The sequence below is a fragment of the Pelecanus crispus genome, chromosome 1 (genome assembly GCF_030463565.1).
Source record: "Pelecanus crispus isolate bPelCri1 chromosome 1, bPelCri1.pri, whole genome shotgun sequence".
Taxonomy (NCBI): Eukaryota; Metazoa; Chordata; class Aves; order Pelecaniformes; family Pelecanidae; genus Pelecanus; species Pelecanus crispus.
The window spans coordinates 137,106,618-137,131,512 of record NC_134643.1 but is presented as its reverse complement, the minus strand read 5'-3'; the positions used below and the strand labels follow the sequence as shown (position 1 = coordinate 137,131,512).

The 24,895-nt window shown below is 37.3% G+C and overlaps 1 protein-coding gene across 3 annotated transcripts in view; it reads right to left on the bottom strand.

Moving 5' to 3' along the window:
- Nucleotides 1–1,491: 1,491 nt before the first annotated feature.
- The window catches only part of APOO (apolipoprotein O), a 34,315-nt gene continuing 10,911 nt past the window's right edge, over nt 1,492–24,895 (bottom strand). The window contains exons 5-9 of one of the 3 annotated variants that reach the window (XM_075728001.1): nt 24,351–24,446; nt 21,392–21,483; nt 15,782–15,889; nt 5,263–5,358; nt 1,492–2,265 (exon numbers count right to left, since the gene is read on the bottom strand). In XM_075728001.1, the coding sequence (XP_075584116.1) occupies nt 5,290–5,358; nt 15,782–15,889; nt 21,392–21,483; nt 24,351–24,446 (365 nt within the window). In that variant the 3' untranslated portion in view covers nt 1,492–2,265; nt 5,263–5,289. The other 2 variants (XM_075728010.1, XM_075728017.1) reach the window with 2 other exon arrangements.

The following is a 24,895-nucleotide window of genomic DNA, read 5'->3' as shown; positions in this document are numbered from 1 at the left end:
TGTATATACGTACATATATATATATGAACAGTGGTCGACTGCTCTCCGGTTCCTCATCAGGAAAGTCTGTGCCAAGTAAGTTGAATGTTTGCAATCTCTTGCACTCTTACCAGCACGAAACTTTTTTTTTTTTTTCCATTTCCTGTACTTGTAAAAAACCAGAAGACATAAGGAAAAGATTTCAGTTAGGCTATCTTGCTCACACTTTGGAACCATCTCCTCACCATGTGTGTATGCAGGTGCTCCAAGGCAGTCATTTCCTGCTGGCTAAAAGCACTCTGTTTTGATGTCAATCATGTGGGACATTTTTAAGCAGTAGTGTAAATATGCAGTATGAAGATGTGATCAAGCAAAAAGCATTTAAGTCAAGTGATACTTATTTAACCCAGGATTTTTTAAACAAACACATACATATGTAAACAAATAAAGAATAAAAGCTGTTGTGTTTGAATGAGGATTAGCTAATGACACAGACTGGACATGAAAAGCTTCACTTCTCTCACAGGCAGTAAAAAGAAACAGAACAGCTAACAACTGCATCAAAGAGGAGAATGAGGAAAGCACATCTCGGTGGAGTCCAGGGGTGAAAATAATTATGTTCTTAAATGCCAATGTGGCATATGCCAGATATTACTGAAAAAAATACAGGCATCTAAATCTGTATTCCTAACTCAATGGTAATAATTTTCTCTAGGTTATGACAACACGTAAGTGTAAGCCTATCTTTAAGGGAAGAAACAGATCTATGCCTGTATTGCAAGAGTGGTGTAACAGAGCAGTTACAGCTATAACCGGTATTTCCCAATTTTCCTTTCCACTATTGACAAAAACACTACTTTGATCCTCCCAAGCCTGTTCAAACTACGTTGGAGAAGCTAAAGCAGAAAACAAAACACACACACACACCTCCCCCAAACCCCACACAAGAACTCTGCTCCCTTTGCTAAATCAACACCCATCTTAACCAGCCTGAAACGATCATAAAAACATACACTGAATATGTTGGGAGATACTGTTTTTCTGCCTGAGGCAACCACATGCCTTATGCCTATATTAAAAAAGAGTTGGCCTGTTTTATAATACCCACACAGGCTGGTGAATACCAGTCATTGCCAAGGTCTGTTTGTTTTTCTCTAAAAGTCTGTGGAATACACTCAGCCAGAATACCTAGCCAAGCAGTAACAAAGATGTTTAAAAACATTTTGAATACGATTTACTTTGTATTTTCTTCCCTGTTCTTTGTAGAAAGTTAACATCATACAAACAGACATTTAATTCCATCCTTCCCCCAGTCCTCATATTCACTGATTAATTTAGGAACATTTAAGACCCACCAATAGAGCTTTAAATGCTCTGAGCTACTTGGATTACAGTAACTTGTGAAGCACCGTGCCCAAAAAGAGACACTCATGGAAATGGCAACAAATGATGAAAGGGTTTTATTGTGCAAAGATTTCAAAATGCTGGAAATCCTTTTGCATTTCCCATCACTTCACTTTTTCCTCCCCGCCCCTAGCTGGGAATAAGGAAACAGCGAAGTTATTCTATAGCTGGTTCCCACCACCACAACGTTCTGGTTCCCATTGCGCTGTGCATTCAAGCAAAAACAAGAACAAACATTAACAGCTCCATTCCCATCCATCTACTAGACAGGAACTCACAGATGCTTCATTATATACCTCCTGCTGGCACTGATGAGGCAGAAGATTTGTAAAGAAAGGAGGGTAAGACTCAGACAAAACACAAGAGTCACTGTAATTGTTCTCATTCCTAATTCTATTAGCTAACGTTAGCCAAAACACCATGCTACTTTAAGCTTGTCCTCACTGTTAAAAATACAGGCATTGTCAACAGCATCTCGAGAACCTTTCATGGATTGTGCAAGTGTCACATACATGAGTTTAAAGAAGGTAAGAGGAGGGAAAAAAACCAGGACCATTTTGTGTAACTGGAATTTTATTTTATATATAAATAATAACAAGAGACTGAGGAATTTTGAGACTTGCTACTTGCAATGCTGATCCTGCAATGGGACAAGATGGGCAGACTTGAGTCCCACTGCAGAACTGAGGACAAGGTCTCAAGACTGACCCAAAATACATAGTGTCCTTTCACAGATTCCATACCAGAAGCCCAAGCAGCACACCATCAGTCTTTCTCTCCTGAGGCAGAAGGCAGATTAGTCACATTCAAAATCAAAATGGATTCAGACAGTTTTCCTCTTTTTCTTGGGAAATGTTGCTCATATCTGTACTTTTTGTCCACCTATAACCAAGGAAAGGGGACAGAGGATAAGGGGGAGAGGGAGGAGAAAGCAGAATTAAATATCATAAGCCTTTTCTTTCCATTGTCAAAGTGCAATTACAACTTTGTTCCTCAAATAGATTTTGATCAACCTGCCACATCAAAGAAAATTCTCAATACCAATTTACTTCTAGTACAAAGATTTAACGCTTCATATTGCTGACATAAGAGCATTAATGATTATGTCTGCTCTAGAGAACTCGATTCCTATAGTTGAACTGTGTGGAAATATAAAAGAGAAAGAACACTTCACAGCCACAAAACACCAACTGGAATCTTGTGTAATAAACCAACTTTCTCAAAGAGACTTCTCTTTAATTCCCATCGGTTGCATTTTTTCCTAACCTCGCTTACTCTGGTGTAAAGCTAGGGTAATTTAACTTGAAGAAATGGAATTACATAAATACAGAACCTGAACAGAGTGAAAATGAGATACGCTATCTTCACAGAAAAACACAAAGCCATGTGACTTCCGCGCAACTCTTCAGCACAACAGCTGGATAAAATTAAAGCTTGCTTCTCCCACAATGGGATGTGGTTTGAACTGTAGTTTGCATATAATTATTGATGACAAACATACTATAATAAAGGAGGTGCAATGCTGCTGTTCTTTGGAATGGAGAAATATGTTACTGTCTCCAACCCGAAGTGATTTTGTCCTTGGCTGATCATTCACAGTTCAGAGACCCATGCTGTGGCAAATCTTTATGAGGGAAATGAGACTGTATTCATTTTAGTAACCAGATTCAACTAGGAATATTGCCAACAGCTGAAAATACAGTGACACTTTCAGGACTGATCTCGTTTGGAATAAACAAATACATCTTTTCAAAGATCACAGCAGCGTTCTCCAACCTTTGGGATCACCCAAACCCAACAAAACATCTGGACTTGGGTATGGATTTAAATAACTGGATTTGATTTCAAGCAGAAGTAACAAATTGCCACCCCCACACAACAGCCGAAAATTGATACTGAATTGAACTTTCAACCATCTGGCTGCTCTAGGTCAAAAATCTAGCAGTTCCATTTATGTACCTCCTCCAGAAACGTGGCAAAACAAGCAGACTTCAAAACCAGCAGCACCCAGGTACCTTAAGCACCTGAGCAATTATCTTAACTCTTTAAAAAGAAAGACAGTAGAACATCTGGGGCACCAGCTGTTAGTGAGGTTTTCCTCAAAACTTACTTATGTAACATGAGTATATTTATGATTAAAATCCCAAGGACAAAGGGTCTGGATACCAACTTCAGTATAAGTTTTCCTGACAGCTTTGCTCCTTTCCTTCCACCCACGCCCCCTTAAAAAGAAAATGTGCCTTAAGCAAAAAGCATTTCAAAAAGTGAATAATGACTGACCAGAAATTATATTCACATAGTAAGAAATGCTAAAAGAAAATAAAAGGTATTTATGGGTTTCTGTTTGTAATGAGCCTTGATATTTGCACAATGTCCCACACACATAAACAAAAGTTCAATTTTCCTGGCTTTTTATCATTTAGTAGCTCTGTCCTAGTTCACAATAAGCACAGTGTTTTAGTGAATTTTAGAAAAGCTTTTCTTCTTCTTGGTTCTCCTGGGTATCTTTACTCAAAACAAAACTGTTCTATTTTTTTTTTAATTTTTATTTTACAGGGCTATTTTATAAAATACTTGGAAAACACGTATTCTTAAAGACTGTATATTCATATGGCTGAAGGAAAAACTAATGCACTCATAAATCAGCCAGCCAACATACCTTTTTGCCCTTGTGAGAATTAGCTATAGCAATTAAAAACACATTAAGGGAAATACAACATTAGAAACTAGTTTTGCTTTTAAAGCTGACTGTGTAACAGTGGAAAACCGTTGCTCAGCAGATGCATGTGTTCCATCATATCTGCAAACATTTGCGACTAGTGATGACGCACGGAAGAAAAAAATTGGTGGAGTTTTCTAAATCCAGACTCTATTTACACAGTTGGCAGTTAGGAAAAGAACAATTTTACTGCTAAATGGAACACTGCATACAAACATAATGAGGAGTCCCGACAATGCTAGGATTACTTTCTGATGAACAGTAAGTCTTTAACACAATGTGAAAATAATATAGGGCAAAGACAAGCAACTAGAAAACACATTCAGAAAAGACATCCTTTATCAACTGATAGCAGAGTAGACATCTGATTTTGTAGTAAATTACGTCCAATTATATTATCACTAGCAATAATAAGCCTCAAATACAGAGCAATTTTTGTCCTATGAAATTGAACCATCTTAAAAAAGTTGAGAAGGTGGTTTCGTTTTCCTTTTCTAGAAACTGTAACAATCACAGGACTTGCTTGAGTTCAGAAAGCAGCCCAGTGGCCAAGTCAGAAACAAAAGTGGCATCTCAACTCGGGTTTCTGGCTCAGAGCACTGGGAAATGCTGCCTCTACTTCCTCCATCATTCGTTCCCAACTGATGAAGCATGTCTCATTAGGGAGGCGCATCAACATGAATGGTCAGGCACATCGTGGACTGTTACAGGCTGTAAGATAACGCCGTACCCTGGCATTGACAGATCTTTAGAGAAAACGTTATCAGTAGGAAAGGCGTTTCTCTCCCTTCCTTCATACCTGCGCAGGTGTGACAAAGAAGGCAAAGAGGTTTGTGGTACAGGGGGCGGGGGCAGAAATGGGAAGGAAAGAAGGAAAAAATACCCAATACATTAACAAGGCCTTGCTAAATTAACTCGGAACCTTTGGAGGAGACATACATTTACTTGCTGTGCTCTAAAAATGAAGAATTTAGATAAGTTAAATAGTGTTAAGGAGCACGCATATTCTTGAGAAATGTTAAGATGAATCAAATTATTACCTCTCTTCCCCTCTTTATCATTATGAAGAAGGTAACTGCAAGTCAAACTTGCAAATGTTCAGCTTTTCCAGGTTATTTTGCTGCTGTAGCCACATACTGTTACCAGTCTTTATCCTTTACCTGTTTGATGCCAAGTGATCTGGTGTTCTACTTCTGGGCTTGCTCTTCATTTGAAGCAGCATGGATTTCCAGGGGCTTGTCATCATTTGCATCACCCTTGAGGAGGGAAAAATTTCACAAAATTGCACAAAATTTCAACTGAGGCAATCCATGATTAACGTTTTTGCTAGAACAGAAGCCCTCTTCAAAAGCTGAAACAAAAACTTCTTGCAAAATCAAGTGGTTGATGAGACTAATTCAGTATATTATCTTCTCCCAAACGGTTCCTAGATTTTAGTCTTCCTGTAGTTAGCTGAGCAATTAAAGGATTTGAAAGAACACGTAGTTCAACAGAAATGCTTTAATTGACTCATTTTGCCTGCACTAATAACAGAGGATGAGTTCCCACAGAGTAGTTGCTATTTTGCATTCTCTGAATTCTGTGCGGATTCATACAATAGGTCTCTTTTAGTACATATCCTTTGAGAGAATGTTCTCACACTTTCCCCGAAATAAATGGTAGACATCAAAGAACGAAGAGAGGCTTGTTAGAGCGTCTCGTCTATCTATTTGCCAAGTATGCTATAACAAACAGGCATTTGATTATAGTTTTAAATAGGTATCAATAAAAAAAATACTTAAAGGGCCACACACGTGGCTAGGGGACCGAAGCACATGACACACAAGGACAGGCTGAGAGATGTGGATCTGTTCAGTCTGAAGAAGACCAGACAAAGGGGGAACCTAATGGCTATCCACAGTTCCTTAATGGGCATTTACATATTTGGAAGAGCCAGACTGTTCTCAGAGGTTCACACCAAAAAGACACAGAGCAAAGGACACAGAAGCATGGCAAATTTCTATTAGATCTAAGGGGAAAAAAGAAAAACACATATCACTGATCGAGCACTGGAACAGGTTTTCCATACAACATTTGAATCTCCATTGTTGGAAATATTCAGAACTTGACTGCACAAGGCCTGAGCCACCAAATCTAACTTCAAAGCTGTCTCTGCTTTGAACAGGGGGTTTGATGAAATGATCAGAGGTTGCACCCAACCTCAATTTGTCTTAAATTCTACACATGAAAATTAAATGGCATTTTTTTTATTCTAAAAAGATATTTTTACCAATATGACTTAAATGTAATGGCAAATGTAACAAAAGAAGCCAGAAGAGACTGGCAAACATAAACATTTCACAGGATGGGTCAGATTTATGTCCCAGCACAAATTAAACACTATGAATAAAGCGCCGAGTCAACGAGACCCTGCATATGCTGCACTGGAGACAGGGACTCAATACATCAAGATTCATCTATGAAGATAATTCTTAAATTTCTTATTCAAAATATGTCTAGCAAGATGCAAGGCCTTTAAAAGGTAATTCTTTCTTTTAAAAACCCATTTTGTTTTGATCACTACCCCAGATATTTCATAGTGTAGGAAATCACATCCACAAACCACACCCATTTCAAAATAATGATCTACACCATAATTCCCTGTACAGGATCTTGTAAGTTACGACATTTTACTACAATATAATGAATAATCTGACTCACAATGCCTCGTCTCAGGGATTACTCAATCCCGAACAAATGAACTAAAAATAAGTTGTTCACAGAGAGTTCTCTGTTTTTCCACTCTCTTGTTTTAACTTGTAAAAAGCAAATACGATCTAGGTAAGCTTCCCCCAACCCCCACCCTCCCCCGCCCGAAAGAAGGAAAAAACCCAAAGCAACACACACACAGACACACAAACGTACAGGAAGACAGGGGTCTTGCTCAGTTTCTTTGTTTCTGTGAGTTCAGTAGATCTCACCACTAGATCTATTGAGCCCAAGTTATTTAATTCAAGCCAATCCACCGCTAAACTGTCATTCCTCACACAAACTTGTTTGCTGAAATAGGAATTAAGAAGTTCTTTTACCTCCACCCACTGTATGTGACCACTATGTAAATAGCGAGCCTGAGTGAGACTGATCAAGCAGTAATATGGGGAGCCAGAAAAGGCCGTCCTTTGAGCTAGCACAGGACATAAACACACCTAATTTTACAACAAAGCGTCAAGGTCCTCTAGTCACACTCAAAACCAGATTGGAAGCAAAAAACGTGTTTAGATCAATGACCCAGAAGACAGGCCGCCTCTGTGCCATGATGCCCTCTCATAATTAGAACCAGGCACATTTTCAAGACAGTCTTTCTACTTTCTGGCTCAACACAACCACTCCGTAATATACGTGGGTGGCCAGAGGAGTTCACGCATCAGAGCTCTATCCCACAGCAGAAGGGGAAATATTTTGCAGCATTCTTACGCATCTGACGGTTTGAACGGAAAGGCGACTGATAAGAAATCTCCATAACACATTCATTAGTAAAGTTGAAAGGGCTAAACCTCTGACAATACCTGACTCAGTTTTAGTTATCTGCTGAGACATATATTTCGAAGAATGTGACTCCTTACGGAGAGGTTCAGACTTTGAAGAATAGTATCCGCGAATTTTTGTATCAAAGTGTTCAATACATTGGAATTCCATGGGATTTAAAAAAAAAAATTTAAAAAATCATTATTTGAAATTGGAAATAATCTTGGAACTAAGGGGACTGTACACAATGCTTTTTGTAAGGTTTCAGTACATGAGTGATCAAAAGATGCCCCAACTTAGCTCACAGTATCTAACAGAGATACATTGAGACCTCAATTTGAAATAACACACACACAAAAGAAGCAATTATTTCTGTGAAAATTTTCCTTCCATACAGAGAAAAATGCCAAAAAGCAACGTAGCCTAATGTCAAAACTACAAATGTGGGGTGGCTTTTTTCTCACATTACAGCCTAGTCTGATGCAGAAGTTAGTTTCTGTTGCTCCCTCTGAGAAAGTCTTGCAGACGGCCAGGCCCTTTTACACTGGCACCTAACCTCAGAAATTGTAACTCCAAAGGTAAGTATATATCTCTTATGCTTATGGAAAATTCCTGAAAGGTAGTCTGGCCACCAGAAAAAACACACACCTGCAAAAGAAAAACAAAGGCTCATCTGGGCTCACAGATTAATAATTTACCTTTTCTTCTATCCTCTTTTGTTTGCAATGTATTGCTTAGAATAAAGAGAACGTCACTGGTTTACCTTATTCATCCTCCCCTAGTCAATCAATAACTTATTCTCCATCTTTTATTTTTAGCTGAGCTTGAACTTAACTCTCTCAGAAACAGGAAGCACTTTTAAAAATATTACTCTTAAGTTGCCCTAAAAAGCTCAACTTTTCGTGGAGTAGATTCTGTCTTTCCTACCTCTAACACATTTAAATTCAACACAGCCCAAACTAAGGATCCAATCCAAAAGAAGTAATAATTTTTACAAGTTTTACTCTGTTGTTGTTCTTACTACCAAACTGTAAAAGGAGAGCATATGACAGGGAACAGCATTTTCTGTCAGAAGTAGATGTTTATCTTTTAGTTCAGGTGGCCAAACTTTTGCTTGTCTGTTCAGAAGCTACCCAAGACAAGTCTTACAAGCATTTAGTGTAGAAAGCAGCTCTCTCAGCTGCTTATGTTGTGTTTTAAAAGATCCTCAAAACACAAGTGACTTAAAAACTCTCCTCTCCTTGAAAACACAACTTAAGGTTTGCTACAGTCATAATCCACAATGCTTATGGTAAAGGTCCCCAGTCAACACACTGACATCACAACTTCCACCAGAGCTTCCAGGTGAGGATAATCCAGGTCCACAATTTCCTTGATGCTTGTTCCGAGCAAGTGCAGGAAGCAAGTACCCAAAGCTGAGCAGTCTTTGCACTTGGAAGCACTCTGTCACCAGCTAACAATTAATAAAATACCCAGACACAGCTATATAGATATAGCTATATTTGTAATATTTATGTATTTTTATATGTGTAATAAATATGTAGAGAGGTTAAAAATATGTAATATATATTAGTATTGGTAAGTCACAGATGGCTTCTGTCAACAGACCAGCCAGGAATGAAAACCTAACAATAAGCTGCAGGAGTTTCTCTCAATCTCTGAAGCTGTTTAAACAACCAAATGACAGCAAGAAAAACAAAACAGTTTTTTCTAAGGTCTTATTACTGACTGGACCAAAGTGGGAAAGAGCACACATATGAAGAAAGGAACAAGACCTGAAAAGGAGGGTGTTTTTAGAGTTCTAGCGCTGTTCTGGTTTTTCACATTTCAGCCACTTCAGTAAAAACAACAGGTGCCCAATTCAGTGTTGGGGGAAGAGAAAGAATCCAGAATAGCTGAAAATACAGCGAAAGTCTTTGAGTGGTATAAAGACAAGACAAAGCAAGACCTAACTGAAGAAAACTGGTTTTCTATGTGTTTCAGTACATATTAGCTCACTGGCTGGAACAAAACCTGGGTTTAAGTGACTTGGTGCCGTAACACATTCCCTTGTCATCTGAAGATGAAGTCATTATAGTATGAGAGCTAACAACCCTACAGCACAATACAACAGCACAAATTATGGAAGTATCGAAACCAGAGGCAGAAGAGGAGGGGCAAAAAGGCTGCATTTCATGAAAATAAACCTTAAATGAGCTGACTGACAAACAGGACCCAACTGTTAGAAACTTACAGGTGGTATGTATTGAACTGTGGCTCTGAAATACTGATCTTTAAGCAGTTTTCTGTAAAGAAGTTATAATCCTTTGTATAGAAAACCACAGCCCTTAAGTTTATGCTGTTGAATAAAATCCTCAAGCTGCTATGGTTCGTCTGTCCCCCTGACCTACGGACAGGTATTAAAGCTGATAAACTCAGCCAGTATTAAACAGAGATTGCTGTGGACAAGGGAAAAAGAGAAGCTGCAATTCACTGGCTTAACAGTTCAGCTAGTTCAACACTTTTGTAGGCACTGGAAGGCAAAAAAGTGTAGAAGAAAATAAATGTAGAAAAAGATGATCTTGCATGTACTCTGATATCACTGGTCAGAGCAGAGGGACTAGTTACTCACAAAGACTAGCTGAAGGCAATGCAGGGTATTGGCCTTCACAATTGCAAAACCCCAGTAATTAAAGTCTGATGCCTCCTAAGGCTACTCAAAAGGGTTTCAGATGCATTGTTCCAAAAAACTATGTAAAAGCATAAGTTGGTATGACTCTCTACAAATTTTGCAAACTAAGATAAACAAGCTTTGAGGGACACATCTTCCATTTCACTACGGCTTCCCGTAAGGATTTACAACCTGATAATATAAATGTTAACACTAATTCCACCAATTTTTGTGGAATTACTCCTTGTGAGTAAAGATCACTCAAGTAAGCAAAAGATTTTCAGAAGATAAAACCCTTAAAATATTCCTGCCTGCCCAACAAGATGGTTACATTTCTTCTACTATCTCCTCTACCTGGGGGAAGAAGTAGAGAAGCTGTCCCTTTATATCGAGATAAAGTATACAGAAGCCGAATAACTGCTCCTGCAGTTATATAACTGTCCCTTAACAGGAAAATGTTTCACCCTTCTGGAAATGAAAAACGTGAACACTGATTTTTACTTATGGTACTTGTGTAGTTTTAGCAGAGGGCTTTCATCCGGACATCCTGAAGAGCTGGCTCCTTCAATAAGCCAGCTTCAGGATACAAGAATGCTATACTGTAAACAGTGTATTCAAAACCTTATCCGACAGACTTGCCCTATGGAGGGGCTCCAGCCACAGTGTTTTGAAATGTAGCAGCAGAAGGTCCTGGAATTCATCTTTCTTGGCAGAACTCAGATTTCAGTTGATATGACCTCAATTTGGCACAGGTTTTTGTTTCATAAAACCTTCAGAAAATTAACATACCACATCTATTTTAATGACATATTGCTGCACAAACATGAAGTTATGCACAGCTGTGGTACCTATGACTATCAAACAAATTATGAACAACATAACAAATTAACACAAGCCAAGAAGAGCCACCCATATATTGCTTGACTATTTGCAAGAATCCTTTGTGTAGCAACAGAAAAATGCTAGAGTGAATGTCAAAAACAAACAAAAAAACCCATCTTTTGCTCTGGCATGGTTTCACAAAATGGGTTACATCTGCTGGAAGAGCAACTCAAGAATAACATCTATATTTGCCTTCACTAGTTAAGGAATCTAGCTGCCTCGTACAACAATAAGAAATAAATATACAAAACCAACCAATTCTGTCACACAGCTGTCAAATTAAGACAGAAATCCCAGAATCTCTCCTAGAACCTTTTGCCAATTTTAGTACATGATAGTTAGAAGTATTTATTTTATTCCATGACATTTCTGTATCAGTAAAAGCTCCAATAAAAATGCAACTTGTAACAGAAATTCTTTTGCTGGAAAAGTTGATACTGATTTGGTGGATCTAATCACCTGTATGAACAAAAAGTACTTTTTTGCACTAGTATAACTAGTGCTTGTATGTATAAAAAAAGGTAGAGGTTTTCATTGTTAACCATGACTGACCACATCCTGATAGAACAGAATAACACAGATAAAAATTATCTTTAAGATAAAAAAGAAGAAAAAAACTAAACAAAAAAACCCCAAACCCACCCCTAGCCTCCCCCGCTCCAAATTCTCAACTATGTATTTTATAGTGCTTCACCAAAAGGAAGTTTCAGAGCAGACTTCTTCCACTAGAAATACTTTTCAGTCCACATTCTAGTGACTTCAAAAGCATGTGACTTTTTACAACTGCTACTCAGCTTCTCCAGACACCAGGGTTACAATACCGTCTCTTCAACAACTTCAGAGGACAAAGAAACAAGGAGGCTGTATACTCCAGTGGTAAGAGATCACTGAGCATCTGAAATGCCGGCAATTTCACCAAGTACATAGTGCTTCTTCACATAAGTCACAGGTTTTTTGTATCTTGCCTAATCCGTGAAGTTAAATGGCAACAGCTAACACTAACAATATCTGATCAATCAGATGAACTTTAGGAGGAAACCATTCAATGGCATTTCATTCTTTTCTGCAAATAACATATTTTGGCAACTAAGGGGTGTGATTTAAAGATTCTGCAAGGAGGAAGAGAAAGAAGCATGTTTACTTAGTCGTCTCCACAATTTTGCATGTCATTTGTTTTTCTGCTGAGGTAGCAAGTGCTTGAATAAGCCTTATAATAAGATGAAAGCTTCAGACGTTTTTGCCTTCCAATAACAACCACATGTTTCTTTTTGAAAGCCTGGGACAATAAAATAAAAAGCTCAGCTAATTTCTACTGATGCTGTCAGTTTGTCTTTTTGAAATATTTTAATGTTGCCTACTTTTTTGAGATACTTTTTGGCAGCCTAGATTTTAGGAAAGGTATAGTAACTAACCTTTGTTTATTCAGGGAGCTATACAAGCGCATTTACTGAAGCGCCTCGGGTCGATACAGGACGAGTATCCACTGATGACTCTTTCCACTCTCATAAGACTCAGCAACTGACAGGACACGCAAGCATTTCTCCAACCCAGCTTGTTTGGAACTAGTCCCACACCTAGACCTACCTAGGGAACTCAGTCCCATACCTGCAGTCTATTCAAATGCAATTGCCTCTCCAAAACATCTCTCTCTCAGTGGCTATCCCCCTTACGTCTTAGGCCTCTGGGTTGAAAATACCATGTTCTGGTCAGATAGGACTTCTGGCTTACAGCAAGCCAGAAGCCATACATCATTGTCAACCTAGTATGAACTGTTAACAGTTGTGAGCTATGGCTCAATCAGGAGGTCCACAGTAAAAGACCAAAACTTTCTGCCGGTTCAAAGCTGTTTTGAAATCACCTGCTAGTTTTGCCAGGCTACATTAAACAACTAAAATAAGAGATGGGAAGCAGTCTGCAGCTAGGGCAGCAGTTTGTAACAACAGAACAAGCATAGCTGTTTAGAAATCAGGAATTGAAGATGCAGTGAGTTTAGAAGGGAATTTAAACCCACAGAAGCTTTACATTACACACCTGAACTTTTATTTCTTTAAGTAGCAGTTAAAAAAATTTCCTAAAAACCTTACAGGCTCTCTCTGGCACACATTTAAGCAAGACACACAGTTCTCCAGTCTCTCACACTCTGGTCCACTGAGCCATCTACATAGATTTCCTAGAAGTCAGTTTGCTTATCTGTATCAGAGAGGTACAACTACAAAGACTGCTTGCTTCTGTGGGGTAACAGAAATGTCTAGTAGATAAAAACCAAAAACATCAAGATACTTAACTCCAGAAGCTTCAGGCAGGTTATAAATTATGATCAAGACATTACATAACGTAATGGTTCATTAAAACAAGTTCCCATTTCTTCACTAGTCAGTGTTAATCTTCAACCGGTATCATTAATCAATTTTGAAAACTTGGTAGCATTTTGTAGAACGCAAAATGCATTTGAAGGAGCAAAATAGGATCTCATTTCAGATTTTTTTTTTGGGGGGGGTGTTATATATGAGTATTTGCTCTAACATAATGATTTCACTGTATACTGCTCTACTGGACAATAATATCAAGCAATTTGTAGAAGCAAACAATTATAGACATACAAAACTAAAACCCTACAATTCACTACAGTTGTGTACCATCTTGACCAACTTCACAGACAAAGTTTAAGTACTGTGTCCAGCTCTGGGCTCCCCAGTATACGAGAGACACGGACATACTGGAGGGAGGCCAGTGAAGGGTCACAAAGACGATGAAGGGACTGGAACATCTCCTGTGAGGACAGGCTGAGAGAGCTGGGACTGTCCAGCCTGGAGAAGAGAAGGCTCAGGGGGATCTCATCAGTGCGTGTAAATACCTGAAGGGAGGGGGCACAGAGGACAGAGCCAGGCTCCTTCCAGTGGTGCCCAGGGGCAGGACCAGAGGCGATGGGCACAAACTGAAACACAGGAGGTTCCCTCTGAACATCACGAAACACATTTTTTACTGTGAGAGTGACTGAGCCCTGGCACAGGTTGCCCATGGAGGTTGTGGAGTCGCCATCCTTGAAGATATTCAAAAGCTGCCTGGACATGGTTCTGGGCAACCAGCTCTAGGTGGCCCTGCTTGAGCAGGGGGCTGGACCAGATGACCTCCAGAGGTGCCTTCCAACCTCAACCATTCTGTGGTTTTATATAGAAACATAATACTTATTATGTATATTTTTAAAAATCTAATATGAAGTCTTAATACACACTGCTTTAACACACATACATAAGCAAACAGTTAGATACCAAAACAAACATTAACTCAAAACCAAGGATAAATTCATTCATGTACACTGAATAATATGACTTAAATATAGCACAACTACTTTGATGACTATAAATCAACTATGGAAGAGCATGGTGGCTGAGATACTGAGATTTAAAGTAACTAAAGGCACACATGCCTTAAAATGGTGGTATTGTATAAGCGTGGACCACAGGAGTGCTGGAAGAAAAGACTTCCCTTCTCTGGTGAAGTACACAAGAAAATCGTACTGTATCAGTGATGGTCTGTAGGGGGATTAGGGAAGGCTGCTCTGTAGGGGGAATGAGGAAAGCTGCTCCATTCTAAAACTGAAAATAAGCATGCAAACATTCACTTAGTTGTACTAGCAATGTTAATTCAAAAATGATGTTTTAAAGAAACCTCAGTGCTTACCAAACTCTGGAAAACAAAGCCATTATGTTAGCATTTGCTCTGTCATCTCTAAGCAGACATCAGAACAGTAATGCCAGACCAGAAAACAAAAAGTGACTCGCATAACAAAAAATAAAGATGAATGTTATTCTAACAAAACAAAAAAAAGAAAAAAGAAAAGAAAAAAAATTCACATATGTGAATGTTAGTCTGACCCCTCATACAGTGTTTAACAATTGGAAATCCAGAAAGCAGAAACTGTCAGCAATGACTGCGCTTGGTACCTCACAAGGATGTCTGGTTCAAAGCAGATTCAAAAGAAATTCAATTTTTATTGGCAGTCTTCTGGATGAGAACCAATTAAACCAAAGTTTCCTAAAACAGGGCTGTAAGTATTAAACCACACAACTAGTTATCTGTGACTAAATCCCCAAGAACTGCATCTCTCTATGAACTGCTGGTTTTATGACTAGATAGTAATGTTTAATAGAGCAGCACACAATGACATTATCACGTTAGAGCAAATATTCATGAACATTCCAAGGAAAAAAACAAAAAGGGAATAAATTGGAAACAAGATTCTACTGTCTCTCTTTAAAAGAGGCAATATCTAATAAAAAAAAAGTTTTTTCAGATTTTGAAACATGGAGCTTGTCAAAATAAATTACTAAAAAAAAAACCTTTGTTTTTTTAAATAATCAAGACTATAAGAGCCTTGATCCCTAGCATTCCAATCACAATACTCCCAGCCTTCCTATTAAACACTTAGTTGATTATACTAAAGAAAACTTCCAAACGGCATTTCTGAAAGTTTAACTTGAAATAAACTTAATATTTTACCACAGCTTAGAAAGACAGAATGAAACCTTTGTCTTCAGAAATAAAAGCTGAGTCACAGTGGAAAAAACCCCACTATTGTTTGTATATTCTTTGTCTGTAAAGGCAGTGGTAAATTCAGAAATCAAGTTCCTCAGACTTCTTACCTTATCACTTTTTTTTGCAGATTTCTTCTTCTTAGGATTATCCTTCCAAAGAGATTCTACAGCAATATATCCCTGAAGACTCCAGTCATAAAGCTGTGTACCAGCAACCTTTGAAACAAAAGATATTAGAAAGCATGAACTTAATAATCTGGGAAATATTATTTTGCTTCTTGTTTAAGTGGGAGAAGTCTCAAAACACAAGATCTTTAACATCTTCCTATTCAAGCTCAGGGTGTACACCATTAACATACATCTTGAAAAAAACGACACATGAGGAACAAGAAAAGCCATCTTGCTAAAAAACTGTCTGAAGACTACCTGAAAATGTATCAGTATAGAAAGAGGTGGAATGATGCTGCATAGAAACAATTGTTTTTCTTAGTATTCGACGTTCAACAGATTCAACATATGCAAATTATTTCTTAATTTGGCCATACTCATTTTAAAGACCAAAAAAAAAAAAAAATTCCCCTACTTAATTTGTTACTATTTTGCAACTTTACATTTTCACTGCTTTGACAGAACAGTAAGGGTACCCCTTTGTTTCTCTTTATTTGCTATTTAGAAGACAAACCTAATTTGCTAATAGATAGATGTAATGAATAACCAGCTATCAACTCTCAAAACAGAAGACAGCTAGGAAAGACAGTGTTCGCTATATTACACCACAGGTAATTTTACAACAGGAGAAATCCCCAAGTCTAATAAAAGAGTATCTCCTGCCCTTTACACGACATGGAACTGTAATATTCATAGCATCCTTTAAAACTCAAGAGTGTTAGGCTTTTACAGCTCCAAGATCAGGTCAGTACTCACCTTCATATCACTATCAGTTTTCTTACAAATAAAGAACAGCAAAAATGGACAACTTGCCCAACGAGACAGCTATTAAACTAAAAAGCTTACAAAATCAAGAAATAAGAAGGTATCACCCTATCTCCCACAGCAGGCAAAGAAAACCAAAACTATGAGAACAGGGCAAGTGTAAATTATGTTTCTGAATTTTTTTTTTTCCTGCTTTAGTAATCATTCTAATAAATCACAAATTTGTACAGGATTTATTTCCTCACTGCTCGTATTACTTTAATTTGTGTAACTTTGAACAGATGGTCAGACTGTGTATGTGGTAAGGGAACTGAGTTCAATACTAAAGTTTATTTTGTTCTGGTGGAACTTTAACTAGTGTTTTGGAACTGTATTGCTTTCCAGCTAATCATAACACATTCAAAATATTTTGTGTTTACTGTGGCTTATCTTCCATCTGGAAAAAACCTTCCATTATGAAGTTACTTAAATTAGTCTCATTATCATTAGAATTTTTGTTCCTTGTTGTTAGAACTTCTCAAATTTCCTGAAGTAGCATGTGTTATGCTTATCTTCTTCTTGAAAGAAAGAAAAACTTCCTAAGGCACCTTTATTTCTTTGACAACAAACTAAATTATTTCTGTGTCTTTTGAACCTATACCTTGTCCCTTGCCCAGTTCAGTCCATAAGACATAAACAGTTGTACTGGCACCACTAAGAGCATGACATGATTACAGGAACTGTGGGTTGAAAAGAAGGAGCTGGGGTCACTTGATCCATGTTTGCTGCAGAATGAAATGCTTGTGAAATCGCACTATGACTACTTTGTTAACAATATGTAGAAAAGCCAACATATTCTCAGTTTAGTTTCTCAGCATGCAATGTAGATAAAAAATTGCTAACCATAATTCTGCTCAATAATCTTGAACATATAACATATGGTACAGTCAATATTATATGCTTATGGTCCTGTGTGGAATTAAAATATGGGAGCTTGTTTACATGCACATTAGGCCTTCGAGACTGCTGATGCTACCCCAGAAGCGCCTACTATGGGTGTTTAAGGCCCAAGGTCACTTCCAAACTATTTCAGAGTTGCTGTCAAGAACCATTCAAACTGACTTTCGAGCCTGTTTGTTCAAATTTCAGCATACAAACTTACAGTGTTGCACTGAACAGAGGTGGTATTTTAGCATGTTGTAATTTAACACGAACAAGCTGGAAATTGTTACCTTCCAGAAATTAAGAATTCCAGATGACTGAATGGAAAACCGGTCCCTCTTTGAAAGAAACTCTTTGTATGAATGTTGGAATGAACACTTTGAACAGCTGGATGAAGTGTTTGTATTATGATTATTCCTTTTACTTTCCCTGGTTGGAACTGTCACTCCAAGAATAGTAGTGGCAACTGCAGTACTCACCTGCTTCCTCTTCAACTGTTCCATGAGAAAAAGAGGTATAAAACACAAGCCTAACGTGTGACTCTAGTGTTGTGTACATGAGAGGATGCATTGGGTGGTTTTAAAAATTTCTTGGCTATGTTCCTATTGACCCTGTAACTTGCAGCTTACAGTCTACCTAGAATTGTATTTTTCAACCCATGCAAACTGTGAATGCATGTGTGGGGCCCAGCTCTTGGGAGGTGTGCACAGTGTTGAAACATTGGCTGACTGTGGCAGACTAAACCATCTGGGTTGCTGTACCTTGTGATGTAGCTACTTTACTCCAGCAATGTGAATGACCAGTTTCTCATTTGGTGCAATTCATCATTCATCTGATCATATGACTCCTATAATAAGCATATTTTAAAGTTTGCACTGTTAGGTATTTAGAGTGTTTTTAAGTATTTTAATGGAGTATTTTTAGGCAGGAACAAGAAATGGCTTATGGATAGTTGTTGTTTCTCATTTTATGTTGATAGCTGTGTCCTCAGTAACCTTGCAGACAAAAAAAGCCCTGTTAGTTTGTTCATTGTGGTTATTTTTCAGTCCTGGAGGGTGTGTACTGCTTGCACATCTGATCACACTATCTTTCCAGATGAGCCATAGGTTTCTCTGACTGTCAGAGCTATTTTGTTTAAGTATTTAAGAATGAACACTCCTGATACTGAAAAAGAAGATAATCATCTATACCTGCAATGTTTGAATTGAGGGATTTTGGAGATTTAATACATTCATCCCTGGAACAGTTGGTGTGTTTTTTTCTGATGATCTTTATCACCTTCAAATATAGGGAAAACTCAGTCCATCATACTAACTTGTTTAAAACAAAAGTACAACTGTAACTGCCAAATGTGGTGACAAATACGCTAGCTCTTTGTATTTAAAACAGCCTACATTTTGGATTTAGTTGGGATTTGGTAATGTAGTTGCTGATTTGGGTTTGTTTTCTTTTAATTCTAATTATTAAATAGCCTCTTCTGTAAGGTAGTAACATGATCACTTGCCCAGAAGCACATCTCTTAGCATTGTGATACGTAACTGGTGTACTTAATTTTGTTCAGACAAACAAAGGGAAGTGGTTCTTTGTACCATTGTGCCCAGCAGCAGAACTTCTTGGCACAGGATGTTGTGGATGTTAAAAATTTGCATGGGGTTCAAGGGGAAGTGCAATAAGTTAATAGGAGGGAAATTCCTTGGGCATTGTTATACACATAGAAATCATCTCTGGCTCAGGAAATCTCCGAGCAGTGAATTGTTGGAGACTGGAAGAAACTTAAAACTTTCAGAACTGTGCATTTCTTCCATCTCCAGTTAGATGAACAGTGTTTGAAATCCTACCTATTACCAATGATGAAGTCTGTTACTGTAACTTCACTTAGCAACTCACACATTTTAATTAAAGAAAAAAGTTTTCTTCCAGACAGATGCATCAAGTTTTGTACCTCAACTGCAAATACATTTTGCTGTGTTTGTTTCCAACTCTCCAATGGAAAGTGGGAAGGAAAAAAAAAACCCACCACCCAAAACTTTTTTAGTCTTTTAAAGTATGGTCAAATCTGAAAGTTTACCAAATGAAGGGAACTATACCACTGTAAATGAAAAAGCAGTGATGAAGTACTCAAATGTGGATGAAAAATAAAAAGAACATAATATAAAGAATAAATAAAAAAAATAAAATTTATGTTCTTGAATATTTCCTATACTGTTCTATTAACTTGGCAAGTGAGCTGTGTACTGCCAGCATCCCTTTCTAGGCTTACAGAAATTTTTTGAAAGGCTTATGAAACACTTCAAAAAAGTGCTTCCAATTTCAGACTAAAGCGTAAAAAATACAGATAGTAACACCTGATGTGCTTAATCTTTGCTTTTTTAAGAAAAGAAAAGTGAGAGAGAGATTAGAGGAACCAAAAGAATATCTAGGATATCACTCTCTCCACATTAGTTTTCAAACTCTTACATCTAGTGTCCTGACCAAGACAACAAAGCTAAACCTATTCCAATCAAGTTTCAGGCTCATGGTCTTGTATCAGAGTTTTTGTTAGTCAAACTAAGAACTGTGAATTAATCAAAGGGCAATCATGCACTTCAAAGTTTTCATAAAATAAACAAGATACTGTGAAGCTGTTAGTAGCAAATCCATAGTTAAGACTGAACTGAGCTTCTTTAAAAACAATAACATCAGTTTGAACACCATTCAATCACTTCCCACTTCACTGTTCAGGAGGCAACTAGAATTTCAATATCCAGTTTCCAACAGAAATGTCTAAGCTTCTTAAATTTTGATGCTTTTTTTCCTGCCACTTGCATAATTTTCTCTCCCTGAGAATAAGTCAACAGAACTATTTGTATTTAGAGCATCTGACTCCTGGAAGTACTAAAAAAGGATTCCATCAAAGATCAGGGTATCACCATGCTGTCAGAGTTCAAACACAGTGTTTTTGACTCTCCCTATGTTAATGACCTTTCAGTTTTCAAAGATCATATGTTCTTGAGAATATCATATTTTCATCCTGACATCTCAGTGTCATTCTCAAGTCACCAGTAACTGGATAGCCAATTTACCAAAGCCTGAAATATAAAGTATTGCTGACACACTAAAATATGTGTGCTGTGTGTGGTTAAAAGCTGGATTTGAAAAAGAATGTGGTGGAGAACTGAGAAATCTGCCAGTACAATTAAGTGTGGATAGCAAGGCATATGAACTGACATCAGTAGGGGCTGTAAGCAATTGTTTGGTCTCTTCAGGTCTTTCTTTCACAGGAAACCCACATAAGCAACTGTAAGTTAACATGTTTCTTATGTGCCTGAAAGAACAAACGCATAAACAGGAAAGCATCCAATAAGCAGCAGAATTCTACCCCATTCCAGAATGTGCATGCTATCTTTCTTAAAACTCTATCCAACAAAAAGCAGAAAACTTCAATAACAATGTTTAACTCAAAATGTTGTTCCTACAACTTCTCTATAGAATCTCCTTTTTTTCTTTCCTCTTTCTTCCAAACACTGTTTTCATTTGCTCTCAAGGTATTTCAGGCTTCCTTAGTATTGTAAGTAAACATGCAAACTGCGCTTACTAAGCATATTTATGTTAATTTATTTGAGGTTAGAGATTCAGAAAGGAAATTATGTTCCTCAAACTGAAGACACTACAGCAGATGTTAGGACAAAAAAAGTCACTAGAAGAAACAGAATATCTGACCGTCTTTCAGCCTAGACTGCATGTTTTTTGACAAAATAACTATCATTTTGTTAAGTGCCAAGCACACTGACATGGCTTTTAAAAATGGATTACCAGTTAATTTGAAGGTAGGAGGCAACAACCAAAGTAAAAGACGCTTCTCCAAAGAAAGGTATCATCACTGACCTTTGCAATAGAAACTGCTTGCTGAGGGTAATACATGGAGGCACCAATACCCATGAGACCTGCAGGATACACTAACTTCTTTATTTTTGAGCCTGTTTCATAACAAAAAAACAAAACAAAACAAACACCCAAACCATTGTTAGAGTATATGTTAACCAAGACAGCGGAATGGCCCTACCCTTTTATTTATAATCAAAACAATTTTATTAACTACAGTTTACCATATTTCTGTTCAGTCCTATTGGTTTCTTAAGAAACATTAGTACTCTGATCAGTAATTATTCTTTTAACCTTTTAAAGAGAATATTTTTATTAACATCTTTCCACAGTGAAAATTACCTTACAACTATATTTACTGTAGTAATACATAATTTATTTCAGTACTGAATAATGAAGTAAAAGCCACAGTTAAGAGATGTTTAAGAGAATTATACCAACTGATAGTCTTTCTAAATTAAAAGGAAAAAACTCAGGCAAAGAAAAGTTAGGATAGCATTCTTTTGAATGCAGAACAAGCATTCAGAACAAGCAGAACAAGAAGCTTTCCAATACAAACTTTAAGTTACCTTGACTCACAAACATTGATTCTTCCACAACTGCTCTTATGAATAATTGTTCTTAATTGCAAATAGCCATTTGCAAAGCATTTGAAAGTACTTTTAAACTAAAGTACTTACAATTATGCCATGCCTATTGCTCAGTCCCCAACTAAATTTTAAACATTTTAATCAATTTGAACTCTCCATTCAATTATACAAGTCTAAAATCATTTAACTGCCTGAAAAGTTCATCCTCGTATCACAGCTGGCCACAGGTTGTGTATCCTGGCTGGCCAGTGACAATACGCATCGCTGAATCAGTTACAGGGCATACTGCAGTTTATCCAGTCAGAAAGGAACACAGAAGGGAGGACGTAAAGGAGAAAAGCAAGCAGTACAGGAGAAAAAAGGTCGTAGAACAGACCTATGGGAGTCAGGACGCAGTAGTTTTGTTCCTCATAGAACAGCTTGTTCTATATGCGAAGCCACACGTGCTTCTAATAAAGGAATAATGAATTTTGAAGAGGAAACGTGTATTAGAAGTGTTTAGTGTTTCCACTAACATATGCTCATGATGAGATGAGAAACTTAGCAGTAAACAAGAGACATTCATAAAGTGATGCTGCTAGTCAGGTGAAGAAGGAACTTGGTACCAATTAGTTATAAGAAAGCACAGAAAAGGCAAGCTTCATTGCATCTTTACAACCAGAAAAATTATGCTTTTGTTGTAATTTCTGGGAATGGGGAAATCTTCCTTAGTGACAGCTTATCAGTGTGCTTACAATATCACTTTAGGAATAAATATAATAGCTGAAAATATTAATGCCTTCCAGCAGGCTGCTACCTACTGCAGATACCCATTAGAGGGAAGTTTAGGAATACTCCCGTGTCCGTTCCAGTACTACTCAACAGTTAGAACAAATTCTTTTCAATGGCATTTTAAACCAAGCTGGATGACTGCACAATAGTCACATGATTAAACTCTGAATACTGTATTTTCTACTTAGCGGTCAGCTGTATCTTCAAGTGTTCTGGTTAGAGCTGGAAGATTTTATCTGTACCTTCCAAGAGGGGAGGGCATTTTTCCGGTGACACCAAGGGGGGAAGGGATAAAAAAAGAGAACATTTGGTTCTAACTTTCTGTAGCATCAAAATTAAGGGGCACTTCCTTCTACAGTTTGAATACTTTCTTGAAATAACAGTCAGTATATATAACTATAACCAGACAAAAAGTTTTAAAATTATGGCTCCCATCCTAAAAGATTCACAAATCAAACATCTGTATTATGAGGGATTTTTATTTTTATTAAACTTAGGACCCTCTCATCTTTCAGATCCATCCCCAAGACTGCACTTCCCCACTGCCAATTTTGCTACAGTTGTAAAGGCTGGAAGCTGATCTCATTCATAATCACATAACTCAAGAAGCAGGAATTTGAAGAGAAAGAACTTCAAATGGGTAAAGTTGGAGACCTTGATTTTCATTTTAAAAAAAAAGCAAGGAAAAAAAAAAATACTGCTTTCAACATCTTCACGGGAAAATTAAATATTTTGAGGGTGCATATATAAGTGTATATATTCAAAGAATGCTTTCCATTTCTACATAGCCAGGCACACACTTCCAGTTTGTTCAACACGTACAGGCCCCACAAAGGTGTATTTTTATCCAAAGCAAGTCCTCGCTAGTATTTGAAATCTAGAACTTCATAGTTTTGTTACTTACAAGCTTTCTTCTTGTGTTACTTCATTTCACTGTATTAAGAATATCCCAATAAAAACACAAAACACTTTTTCACAATTAACATTTCTTAAAATAACATTTATTTCTATAAAAGCATAAATGTATTAGTTTCTTCAACTAGTGTGAAGAAATTAACTGTATCACATTTCTATAGCAAAAATGTGCGTGTATTTGTAGTACATATAGTACACCCAGAGTTCACAAGTATTTTTGCCAAGTATCACCATCTGCAGCAGCTCTGTGCCTGGACACACAATACTCAAAGGAACTCGAATATGCAACTAATTGTACATGTATCATACTTCAGGAACCTCTGTATTTTATCATAAAATATTCCTCTGTAGTTTTCTACAGTAACATGTGATTGAGAACTTAAGTAATTAAAAAGATTTTCTGGATAAAAAAAAAATCCTTTCCTACTTCTGCTATAATAAGCTAGAACTGGAAAAGATCAAAGACTAGCTTCCAGTAACAAATACAGTATTCATAAACAATAATTGATGGTTATTACACACCTTTTACATTAAGTTTCTTTATAATTGGAGGAACACTGTAGAAACATGCTTGTACAGTTAAGTCAGATCTCATGCGTCACAATTAAAAATTAGTATCCAAAAAAACACAAATAAATTATTTATCCCAAATCATAACATAAACAGTTCAAAAGGTTCCCACTTACCTCTAGCAAGAAACAATCCAACAATTCCAGCAAAACCTATCACGCCAAGCCTTGGATAAAATCCAGCAGGGGGGTTTTGGAGAAATTCACAGCCCTCTGAAAAGAAGTCAGAACAAAGTGCTTTAATGTAATGTGAAAGTGGTTTTGTGATAAGGAATCATCAACACATGCTGGCAATTGTTACAAAACATAAAGAGTTATCAAAACACATTTAACTATCATGCACATTTTGGATCTGCTGGCATAAATTTCAAAGCCTGTGAGATCTTCTCTAGTGACACATGAATGAAACTGAACATCGTATTGTATTTACCAATTTTCATAGAGGCTTTTTGCCTTTGCTCCTGGGCCATCTATTTTGTTTTGCTCTTTTGCATCTCGATTATATCTTTTTCAAATTAGTGATAAAAACCTTTGCAAAATGGATTCTTACATTTACATGTTAACACGAATTAGTTTCAGTAAAACACTGTACAAAAAACAAAACACAGAACAAAGGAAAGACAGTATAAACAAAGCTCACTCTAAGATGGGAGTCCGATGGG